We start from the raw sequence: 12,674 nt of genomic DNA on the forward strand, positions 1-12,674 counted from the left end.
CGAATGATGCTGTTTTCTTGTGGTCGCGTACAATGTACATGGTGTATATACCATGACCCGTCAACCGAATCAACAGGCATCAATCATCATTAGCAACACCACCGAAACAATCTAATATTTAATAATCAACATACTTATACATGTACCAGACCAAACATGGACATACAAACATCAACGTACAGTTGCGTAAACAAACACACTAATATTGGTGAGTTTAAAAGATCAATTTTTGTTATCGTGTGGAACGCTTTTGAAGGCACGTGTCAATAGTCTGTCAATTCGCAAACAACTTCGCAGCATACATTTAGGTATAAACCAACAAATTGACGTACAAAGCACACATTTTTAACAATGATAGCATAGTTTATGTTCAGAAATGAAATATTATATTTCTCTGCCTCACAATCAAATCCACGCTTTTACGAAACCGACCTGAATGTATCATACATACTATATTGTGTGTGCAGAAAGTGTCCTCCCAGATTAGCCTGTGTAGTCCGAAAAGTCTAATCATGGCCGAAGCTTTCCGCTTGAAAACGGTTTTCGTTAACACGAGACTTCATTTTAAAGAAAAGTTTCATGAAAGCTTACCGTGTCTTCCATTACTAGCCTGAGAAAATTGCGCACATACATTAAACCCAGTTTTACAGATTAATGCTCGTGTGTTTTCTTTCCTTTATATAACGCTTATTTTCAACTTCTTAGTAAAGATAAAATACAGTTTCAGCACGTTAACTGATTATTTAGGATATGGTAAACACTAGTAGCAATACACTGAGTTGGCATCAGTGTATCAATTATATAGAAGTGTTGGATTTCCTTATATTCTGGTATACTTTAAATTCGAAAGAAACACCGTCTTCTTCGTGATAGGTATCGGAAGTGGCGTCGTTTCTGAAAAAGTTAAGTATGGAACGTTTCAGCGCGTGTGTAATCGTGAAGCAACACGGATTTAATTAACCCGTCTGTGTCTTTCACCAATTATAGCCTTTAAACAACTAATAATTTAATAATTAGCACTACATCGTGTTTATAAAGTTTTTTTATTTAAATGCTTCACTAACTTCTTCAAACTCGTTAAGATAACTGGACAAAGTAAGTAAATATATTGAAATTTAAACCGCACATGCGACATGTAATCCCCACTTTACTTCTCGGAAGTCGTCATCAAAAGGCGGGAAAAATGTGTCTGACGGAAAGTCCTTGTACACGTGAGTGAGATAGATTCGTCCACAGAGCGGATGAGACAGGCACTCCTGCAGTAAACAAAACAATTGTTAGACTCGTCTAAGAGAGTGGATAAAGAAGGCGCTACTGTACACGTGTAGTCCATCAATTAAATCAATTAAACCCTATTTAAATAGACTCGACCATATTGCAGGTAAGATAGGCATCTTTTAAGTACATAACACATCAGTATTATATAATCGTTCACAGGTTTTAGACTAACCATCCCCTTGGAACGTTAATGCTCAACAAACGTTATTATAGTAGCTTGTGTCACCCGAATTCAGATGCTTAAATAAATTCAAGCTATGTTATTTTGAGCATCGAGCATACGTGTCGTATCAGATTTACATGAAGTGTCGTATCAGATGTGCATGCAGTGTCGTATCAGATTTGCATGAAGTGTCGTATCAGATCTGCATGAAGTGTCGTGTCAGATGTGCATGAAGTGTCGTATCAGATGTGCATGAAGTATCGTGTCAGGTTTGCGTGAAGTGTCGTGTCAGATGTGCATGAAGTGTTGTATCAGATCTGCATGAAGTGCCGTATCAGATGTGCACAAAGTGTCGTATCAGTTGTGCATGAAGTGTCGTATAAGATTTGCATGAAATGTCGTGTCAGATGTGCATGAAGTGTCGTATCAGATTTGCATGAAGTGTCGTATCAGATCTGCATGAAGTGTCGTGTCAGATGTGCATGAAGTGTCGTGTCAGATGTGCATGAAGTGTCGTGTCCGATGTGCATGAAGTGTCGTGTCAGATGTGCATGAAGTGTCGTATCAGATGTGCATGAAGTGTCGTGTCAGATGTGCATGAAGTGTTGTATCAGATGTGCATGAAGTGTCGTGTCAGATGTGCATGAAGTGTCGTGTCAGATGTGCATGAAATGTCGTGTCAGATGTGCATGAAGTGTCGTATCAGATGTGCATGAAGTGTCGTGTTAGATGTGCGTGAAGTGTCGTATCAGATGTGCATGAAGTGAATCAGATGTGCATGAAGTGTCGTATCAGATGTGCATGAAGTGTCGTATCAGATGTGCATGAAGTGTCGTATCAGATGTGCATGAAGTGTCGCATCAGATGTGCATGAAGTGTCGTGTCAAGTTTGCGTAGTCCGTACAGGCTAATGTGAAGTGTCGTGTCAGATGTGCATGAAGTGTCGTGTCAGATGTGCATGAAGTGTCGTGTCAGATGTGCATGAAGTGTCGTGTTAGATGTGCGTGAAGTGTCGTATCAGATGTGCATGAAGTGAATCAGATGTGCATGAAGTGTCGTATCAGATGTGCATGAAGTGTCGTATCAGATGTGCATGAAGTGTCGTATCAGATGTGCATGAGGTGTCGCATCAGATGTGCATGAAGTGTCGTGTCAAGTTTGCGTAGTCCGTACAGGCTAATGTCAAGTGTCGTGTCAGATGTGCATGAAGTGTCGTGTCAGATGTGCATGAAGTGTCGTGTCAGATGTGCATGAAGTGTCGTATCAGATGTGCGCAGTCCGTACAGGCTAATTAGGGACGTTACTTTATGTATACGTTGGATTTTCGCTACAAAACAATAGGAAGGTGTAGTCAGAAATTAGCCTGGGAAAACACACCAAGCACTATACGCACATGCATTATGCTCATGTTTGTTCTGAAAGAGATATTTTGCCTCGAATATTAGGCTTTATAACTATCAGATTATCATATTTTTATTTTGGTATTAGGTTTATTTCAGAAACAATAAGTATTAAAAGCCTTATACCTGGTATATGCCTGCACCACCCATTACCCAGACGCTGTCCAATTTTCCGTTCCGGTTCAGATCTGCGATGTACTCGAGAGCCTCAGGTACACTTCCGGCCACCGTCAGAAGATTCGGGTGTGTCTTGATACTACAAGCGGAAATGCACATGCGGAATTGCGATATGACAATACATTTGATAATTTGTTACTTTATCAGACACCATTTTACAAAGAAAACGTGCAGTATTATTTAGCTGATACTATACTTGTACTTGTGTTATTGCCTCGTGCCTAAACAGTGATAATGATGCTGCTCTATTGTTTCTTAGCCGTTGTGAACTTAAAAAGTAATTAAATCAAATAATGATTAATTTGTATTGGCTTTGGTTATAAATAATGATGCTTTGAAGTCGGGTTTTATTTCCAAGTGTATTTTAGTGACCTTGTTTACATATTTTCATTTTTTCGCATGCCATACACATGTGTTGCTAAGTGCACGGTTTACGGATGCTGACGACATTCTAGAATGACAATTGAAATAGCATAGGCTGCAGAACATGAGGTAGACGCACCTTGGGTCACGTGACTGACTACAGACGATGTGATATACGCCTCCATAGCTCGCCTGAAAGTCCGTACATCCCGCCCAGCTCTTACGGCCATGTACATGTACAATCATCAAACTGGAGTCTGGATTAAAATACAACAACTGTAAATGGATATAAAGAACATGAAGGGACTATCAACATAATTCATGTCTTTATTTGAATGACAAACATTAACGATAGTAATCTTGTGTAATCCATTAAACGTTCTTCTCAATAACTAAAAATGTGTCTAGGGTTAGCTTAATCATGGAAAACGGGAGAACTTAGTCTGGAACACTTTAAATCAATCAATTTAGCCGCTGTGCTATATGGGTCGTGTTCTTGGAAAATGGAGCTTTTTACATGTGCGTACAGTGTTAGCCTGTAAAGTCCGCAAACTTCCCGCTGATATTCTACTTTCGGTTAAAAGTCTATTCCTAGCAAAAATCAGTTTAGGTGGAAAGTGTCTTTCCTCATCGCGGACTGCATGGCTAATGTGTGGCGACATTTAAACGAAAATGCAATAATACTCGTTTTTACAGACCGAGTCTCATGTTTACAATATTACCTTTCTTGTGTGTGGATGTGGTCTTTAAATAATACTCAAAATCGGCCCTGTAAACAGACATAAACTTGCAAGCATAGTAGGTACAGAAAAATGAGCTTTGTTTTGGGAAAACTGGTCTTAATGCGTGTGCGCAAAGTGTAATCCCAGATATGCCGGTATAAGTGTAGATTGTCATCCCTCTTTCTGAAAAAAGCTGGATTTTCGGATAGAAGCGATATCCTTACGGGTAAATTACATATCCGCAAAAAGTGTCGTATCTAATTAGCCAATGCGGACTGTAGAGGCTAAAGTTGGATGACAATTTACGCACATGCATTTAGCCCAGTTTTACTAAAGCGAGGTTGATTTTGTTCCTGTATTCAATAGTCAAACAGCAACGTTGTATATGGACAGCAATTTAAAATGTCGTAAGCAGACAGAGTGAAGATAACTATTTACAAATCGATATTTTATTGCTTATTGTTGACGGATTGTTTAGTTTTTTGTACATAAGTTTATGTCTACGCATATATTGTTTTTAATTTTTGAGACAAATCAAACTTCGTTCTGAGAAAAAATGACTTAATGCATGTGCGTGAAGTCACGTCAAAATTAACAAGGGACTAAACTTTCCGCCTAAACCGGGTTTTCGTTTAGCAGATATCTCCTTTATACCGAGAGGTCCGTAAAAGCGGAATGTGTACACAGGCTAAAATCGGACGACACTTTTTGCAAATGCATGCAGCCCATTTTTTCCCAAAACTATTCGTATACTTACTTCAATTTTGGCCATGGCAGATTACCCTGGTAGCCAATGCCTCTGTTGTTATGACACATTGCTGCCATCATATTGAAAGTGATTATACCGTTCGTGGTGGAGACATTTTGTTCCATGATGTCCATGGGCCAACGAAAGACTCTTTAATAGTGCGTCACACTGGCCCTGCAAATGATATCAGCTCTGCATTAGTAATGACCATTCGATTGGTTGCAGTTCAATTAATACAACAAAGTTAATGCAACAATTGATGAAACTAAATTCACTAATTCAGTTACATACTCTTTTATCTTTCTTTTAAACGTCCGTATTATTTTAAGTCAAATAATGACGACGATTTCAATTTATAAATCGTTTCAAAATAAATCTGTACAAAATATTGTTTTGCGTCGTTTTGCTGTCGTTTATAGACGGAAAATATTTGGTTTTGTACTAACATCTTTGATACAAAGCATCTTAAAGATTTTCGTCACGTTCAACATAAGTACACCAAATTGCTTTGTGAAGAACCTTCTTGAATGTATACATTCATTTATAATTTGCAAAAGGCCATTGGCTGATATCTTTTTAGACACACGTTCACTTTTTTATTTATTCTTCAGTAAAAGTGAAGCTTGGCTAGCCATAAAATGTATAAAAAACATACTTTGCATTGGCCGTTCATAGGAGGTGATTCAAGTTTTGATATTTATATGTCTATGGTGTTCAGTAGTTAACACAGTAGATAAGACCGAAATAAAAACGTCATGAAATAGTTTATGGAGTTCCATTGATTGCTATTTTAAAGTTAAATTTAAAAATACATATTCATCTGCGTGAAAATTGATTTGATTAGTATTAAACATTTTGTATTTTTTACCACAGAAAAAGCACAATGTAATATTTAAGTGTTGTTGTATAAATGTTCTTTTATAACATGTGCTATACACTGTTTCATGTGTTGATATATGGCTGTTAAAATTGCGCTAGTATAATGTTGATTATAATCTGTGTTATTATCTTTCAACAGTGTCGCTGAGGTTTTCCGAAATACCTTATAATATAAGTCCAGAATCACAACGCAGATAATTGGTGAAACAAAACTGCATAATACAATAGATAGTGTCTGTTGAAACTTAATCAAATGAACACGATTACGGTGTGCCCTTAACCGCACTATGTCAACGTAAACTCGTGATACTAATTTGTTTCAATTATCTGATAACTTGTAGGTCATGGCGAGTTCACAATCTTGCGTGAAGTGATTTACGGTACTGGTAGTATACGGACAATGAATAAGAATAATTAGTCTCGCTCTGGGAAAACTGGGCTTAATGCATGTGCATAAAGATTCGTCCAAGATTAGGCCGTGCAGTCTGAAAAAGTTTACCATGGACTACCCTTTCCGCCTATACTGGATTGAGTTGAGAAGATACTTCCTTAAAACAAAAAAGCGGACTGCACAGGCTTATTCTGGACGAATATTTACGCACATGCATTAAGCCCTGTTTTCCCAGAGCGAGGCTCACATGTATAATATATGGCCCGGCAATCATCGCAATAAATAAAGAACCCCGAGCTACAATAAGGTTTCTATTATGCAGATGCAAATTAAAAAGGGACATGTTTTTGTATATTTGCATAACGTTAATCAACACATGACGACGGCTTTGATTTATTCAAATAAATATTACAGTCCTGAAGCTGTCTAAAGTGATCACGTGTGTTGTGTACCTTAATCTTATTTGGGAACTACATTTTGGTTATGTTTGATGTGTTAGGTTTTTCACACTGTTTGAGTACCTTAACACATAGTAACATACTGATCGGGTATTTCCTTTTAGTGGGACCATTTCAGATCTGGAAAAAAATGAATAGGGGAAAATGCATACGGAACACCTGTTTCATTTTTTTAGTGCCCATTATGGTAGTGAAATTCCTATTGCCAACAAAACTAACAACAAAAATACGATTGTGTATTACGACAAAGTTAATTCAAGTATTGTAAGGGCTAAAACAGCGCGTTTTTATGTATTTAATTTATTAATTTAAAAAAACACAGTCACGTCCACAACATAAATAAAATTTAAACCTAAAATCGTAAGGTGAAACATGGCTTACCTTAACCGTATAATACATAAACGATCCGTTGAATAAAATACCAATATTACGTAAACACATGTACACAGTTACTGTCGAGGTTAACAGCTATTATGAGTTCACCAAAATTCACACGGAAGCACCCAAGCGCGTCAAGTACACACGGAAAGTAAATCGTTATAGATTCGACAAATACAGGTTTGCACAGGTGTATTAAAAGTAATGTTTAACATGGACACGCGCAAAACATGCGTGGTTGTTTACTAGCTATGTTAAGGGCGTTTTATATGTCTGTTAAGTCAATTTTTTCGCAAAATTGTTTCTTTTTTTACATTTTATTTTCATTTATAAATGCAAAGAAGGTAAAGTCTAACACTAATTCATTCACGTTTGATATATAGAAAACTCGTTATGTGATTTTAACTGTGTTATTGTAGGGCGTGAGACCTTTGATATATAGAAAACTCGTTATGTGATTTTAACTGTGTTATTGTAGGGCGTGAGACGTTTGATATATATAAAACTCGTTATGTGATTTAACTGTGTTATTGTAGGGCGTGAGACGTTTGGTATATAGAAAACTCGTTATGTGATTTTAACTGTGTAATTGTAGGCCGTGAGACGTTTGATATATAGAAAACTCGTTATGTGATTTTAACTGTGTTATTGTAGGGCGTGAGACGTTTGATATATAGAAAACTCGTTATGTGATTTTAACTGTGTTATTGTAGGGCGTGATACGTTTGATATATAGAAAACTCGTTATGTGATTTTATCTGTGTTATTGTAGGGCGTCGTTATGTGATTTTAACTGTGTTATTGTAGGACGTGAGACGTTTGATATATAGAAAACTCGTTATGTGATTTTAACTGTGTTATTGTAGGGCGTGAGACGTTTGATATATAGAAAACTCGTTATGTGATTTTAACTGTGTTATTGTAGGGCGTCGTTATGTGATTTTAACTGTGTTATTGTAGGGCGTCGTTATGTGATTTTAACTGTGTTATTGTAGGGCGTCGTTATGTGATTTTAACTGTGTTATTGTAGGGCGTCGTTATGTGATTTTAACTGTGTTATTGTAGGGCGTGAGACGTTTGATATATAGAAAACTCGTTATGTGATGTTAACTGTGTTATTGTAGGGCGTGAGACGTTTGATATCTAGAAAACTCGTTATGTGATGTTAACTGTGTTATTGTAGGGCGTGAGACGTTTGATATATAGAAAACTCGTTATGTGATTTTAACTGTGTTATTGTAGGGCGTCGTTATGTGATTTTAGCTGTGTTATTGTAGGGCGTGAGACGTTTGATATATAGAAAACTCGTTATGTGATTTTAACTGTGTTATTGTAGGGCGTGAAACGTTTGATATATAGAAAACTCGTTATGTGATTTTAACTGTGTTATTGTAGGGCGTGAGACGTTTGATATATAGAAAACTCGTTATGTGATTTTAACTGTGTTATTGTAGGGCGTCGTTATGTGATTTTAACTGTGTTATTGTAGGGCGTGAGACGTTTGATATATAGAAAACTCGTTATGTGATTTTAACTGTGTTATTGTAGGGCGTGAAACGTTTGATATATAGAAAACTCGTTATGTAATTTTAACTGTGTTATTGTAGGGCGTCGTTATGTGATTTTAACTGTGTTATTGTAGGGCGTCGTTATGTGATTTTAACTGTGTTATTGTAGGGCGTCGTTATGTGATTTTAACTGTGTTATTGTAGGGCGTCGTTATGTGATTTTAACTGTGTTATTGTAGGGCGTCGTTATGTGATTTTAACTGTGTTATTGTAGGGCGTGAGACGTTTGATATATAGAAAACTCGTTATGTGATGTTAACTGTGTTATTGTAGGGCGTGAGACGTTTGATATCTAGAAAACTCGTTATGTGATGTTAACTGTGTTATTGTAGGGCGTTAGGCGTTTGATATATAGAAAACTCGTTATGTGATTTTAACTGTGTTGTTGTAGGGGGTCGTTATGTGATTTTATCTGTGTTATTGTATGGCGTGAGACGTTTGATATATAGAAAACTCGTTATGTGATTTTAAATGTGTTATTGTAGGGCGTGAGACGTTTGATATATAGAAAACTCGTTATGTGATTTTAACTGTGTTATTGTAGGGCGTCGTTATGTGATTTTAACTGTGTTATTGTAGGGCGTGAGGTCTTTGATATATAGAAAACTCGTTATGTGATTTTAACTGTGTTATTGTAGGGCGTGAGACGTTTGATATATAGAAAACTCGTTATGTGATTTTAATTGTGTTATTGTAGGGCGTCGTTATGTGATTTTAACTGTGTTATTGTAGGGCGTGAGACGTTTGATATATAGAAAACTCGTTATGTGATTTTAACTGTGTTATTGTAGGGCGTCAGACGTTTGATATATAGAAAACTCGTTATGTGATTTTAACTGTGTTATTGTAGGGCGTGAGACGTTTGCGATGTATGCCTGGTACTGCGAGTAGTAGTAAAAAAGTTAAACAGAAGGAATACTATGACATAAAAAGACAAATACAGAAGGATTGCTTGTTTTATGGATTGTATATGTTTTTGAGGTGAGCACTTTTATTTCTGCGATTTACATACTGCGTAAAACACACATGACAAGGAAAGTAAAAGGCTTCATTCCACAAATCCCAGTGTTATATTCGAAATATTATTATTATTATTATTATTATTATTATTATTATTATTATTATTATTATTATCATTATTATTATTACTGTTATTGTTATTTTTATTATTATTATTATTATACCGGATTTACATAACGCCCTTTTCATGCAAGAGTACACGTTCTAAGGCGCTATTGAAATATGTTCAACTAATAGCCTTGCCATAACTAAATTGAAAACAAAACAACCCGATATAGCTGTTTCATTGTTTATACAGATATATATATATAATTCATTAATTACATGATATTACTGATAATTCCATTCATTTTTTAGGCTATTAAACTTATGTTCACTGTTTCATGCTTGCTCATCATCAGGATTAACTCGCGAACGGACCACACTCGTTCAGCGTCACTCAAAATTGTATTGATTGTGAAAAATGGTAAGAGTATTTCCTCTTCGGACATATTATGTGTTATTCAGTATTTGAAAATATTAAAACACTACAGTAGAAATCGCTAGTTGTGCAATATATACATGCATGCTATCACAATTATTTAACTGAAATTAGTAAATGTTTATTTTAATCCATAAACGTTTAAAGCAGAATATTGTCCGTGAACCTTTTATATTACCAAAAAGTATGTACACTTATTATATGTACATATTAGTACATTTATATAGTACATTCATAACTAATCCAATACATACATGTTATTTAAGGTTTCATGTTAATAAAATAACACTTAAATTAGCATAACAAGGGTTTGAAACAATTGATTTTTAATTAAAATTCAATTTAATGTTGAAATAAATGGCAATTGCTAACGTGCTGTTTCATTATCAAACTTATCGCCAAAGTTATTTCCCCAAACAAGTAAACGGTTTTCATTACATTCATAAATAAAAATGTATACCCACTATTGAAAATATATATAAATAAACAGCTTACAAACAATTATATTGTTATTGAATCGCCCACCATTACGTGGTGTGTAATGGCGGTAGGGATGCATACTAGCTATTCGGATGTTTAAATTTTGAAAGAATGAGTTTTAGTAGTGTCTAGCCTTACTGTTATCAATAGGGGAAGTTTACAGCTTAGACAAGTTATTCCGCTTTCGAATTGTTAAGTTGAAGCGAAAGGTTGATGATATTATAATTTAATTTGCATCACACATTTTGTTGTTGATTTTTTAGGATTTTTAAGGATTGTTATAATTAACGCGTTATAATTCTACATAAAAACGCCAATGTTCTGTAATAGAAAAATATATTGGCTAGCAACTATATTTATATTTTGAAATCGAAAGTGACTTCTTGCGTTTGTTAAACAACCCATAAAACATGCCTGCTCGTAATAATAGTATATGGTCATTGTGTTTGTAATTAAATTATAGGTTGTGTGATTATTTTGTGAACTGTAATCAGATTAATTATATGATGCAAAGAACACATTATTTGAGATTTCTTACGTTTGATTATTCATTACTAAAAATAAACATCTCTCACTTTAAGGGGATTTACCGCATTGTTTTTTCTTAAATAATTGATGTGAAAGCATTTGAGATTATTGGCTGAGTAATATAAATGACGGGTTGATTTTATCGCTCAGAATACATGGTGCATTTTAGACAAAGTGTCATCAATATGTACACGAAGATATGTTGGTTTTATTATAATGTGTTCCAACCTACGTATATGTTAAAGTTCGTATGCCTACTAGACATATTGGAACGTTAATTATGAAAACTGTACCTTTTTCTCAATGCGAAATTCACGCTCACACAGATTCGACGAGTGTGTGCATTGTTTTGTAATCAACATATATGGGAAATGTTTATCCATTTTATATTATTGGTTGTGTTCGACATTTATACATCAACATGATATTTTCATGGGCTAAAAGGCATTAGTTATTTCTAGTGATGCAATATTTGGCACATTTTATTTAATTTTTGTTTAATTTTACATAGTTTAACTTTTAATTAAACATAGGTTTATCTAAAAGTATATTTTCAAATAGTAAACATGAATGTGCAATTATCAACGATGTTTTCCTGCTATGGGTATTAAGGATTTTACTTAATAATATACTGGGCACTAACTGGTCTAATTGGACATAAATTGCGTAAAGGTTTACATATATGTAAAACAACTGATATAGCTAGTAAATGAAATTACCAAATTTTATGTAGTCATATTGAAACAATTATTTCACGATTGATGCTCTTTCAAAAAAAAGAATTCTGCGGTGATTAACCATTTACATGCGTACACTTAAGAGACAATACTATTAATGTTACGATGTTTGATGAAACGATCTGAAAATATTAAACCCCGATTTTTAGATACTTATTTACCTGTTGCGATCGCCCCAACATCTGCTTACCCGTTGAGCAAGCTTCATTATCTAGTAACCTGTTGTTCACGCTTCCTTATCTAGTAAGGTGTGGAATCTTCATTCCGTAATGCCAATGCATTCAATACAACTGCTGGTAATAATATTATAATTGAATTGGTCGGATCGGCATTGGATTACAATATGTAAGCACTCATTAAAGCAATTTTCCCTCTAGATCGAGTGTAATTTTATTAATTACATTATTAGTAGCTTAATATTCAATAGCAAGTTACTTCCATTATTACACCGTTGAGATCAGGAAGAAGCTGTGGAATAAATGTGTCTTAAAGAGTACACTTCTATCTCCAAAATCAACGTTATTAAGAGCTAAACGTATTGGTTTCTCCCTGACTTCATTTAACTTGATTGTCTGTATATAAAAGTATCGGATCATGTATCAGAAAATACATTGTAGGCAGCTTAGCAAATTAAAACGAAAATTATATTCAAGTTGAAAATGTTCCGTATAATCGCATCTGTATTACGAGCCGACGCCATTTCGTACCCATGTTAGTGTTTTTAGAAAAAAGCTAACTCAATTACTTTTGCATTACTGCAACTAACGTAAGTGCTTCAAACATAGCAATGATGACACGTTGAAGGAAATGCATGAGTATTTCTGAACGTGCAAAAAATATTAAACTATCCTAATTTCATGACAATTAACTGTACTATTTCATTATTGTTCAAACGATTACTTA

General features: G+C 34.9%; 1 protein-coding gene across 8 annotated transcripts in view; it reads right to left on the reverse strand.

Moving 5' to 3' along the window:
• Window positions 1-7,102, reverse strand: part of LOC127867051 (dihydrofolate reductase-like) — a 407,711-nt gene extending 400,609 nt beyond the window's left edge. For 2 of the 8 annotated variants that reach the window (XM_052407981.1, XM_052407995.1), the window contains exons 1-5: window positions 6,961-7,102; window positions 4,949-5,025; window positions 4,104-4,150; window positions 3,521-3,638; window positions 2,968-3,097 (exon numbers count right to left, since the gene is read on the reverse strand). In XM_052407981.1, coding sequence (XP_052263941.1) covers window positions 2,968-3,097; window positions 3,521-3,638; window positions 4,104-4,150; window positions 4,949-5,025; window positions 6,961-7,020 — 432 coding nt within the window. In that variant the 5' untranslated portion in view covers window positions 7,021-7,102. Of the gene's footprint in view, window positions 1-219; window positions 895-1,146; window positions 1,257-2,967; window positions 3,098-3,520; window positions 3,639-4,103; window positions 4,151-4,860; window positions 5,026-5,893; window positions 6,012-6,960 lie in introns of those variants that run through there. The other 6 variants (XM_052407979.1, XM_052407978.1, XM_052407994.1 and 3 more) reach the window with 6 other exon arrangements.
• Between the last annotated feature and the right edge of the window lie 5,572 nt (window positions 7,103-12,674).

Source organism: Dreissena polymorpha, chromosome 2, assembly GCF_020536995.1.
Source record: "Dreissena polymorpha isolate Duluth1 chromosome 2, UMN_Dpol_1.0, whole genome shotgun sequence".
Lineage (NCBI taxonomy): Eukaryota > Metazoa > Mollusca > Bivalvia > Myida > Dreissenidae > Dreissena > Dreissena polymorpha.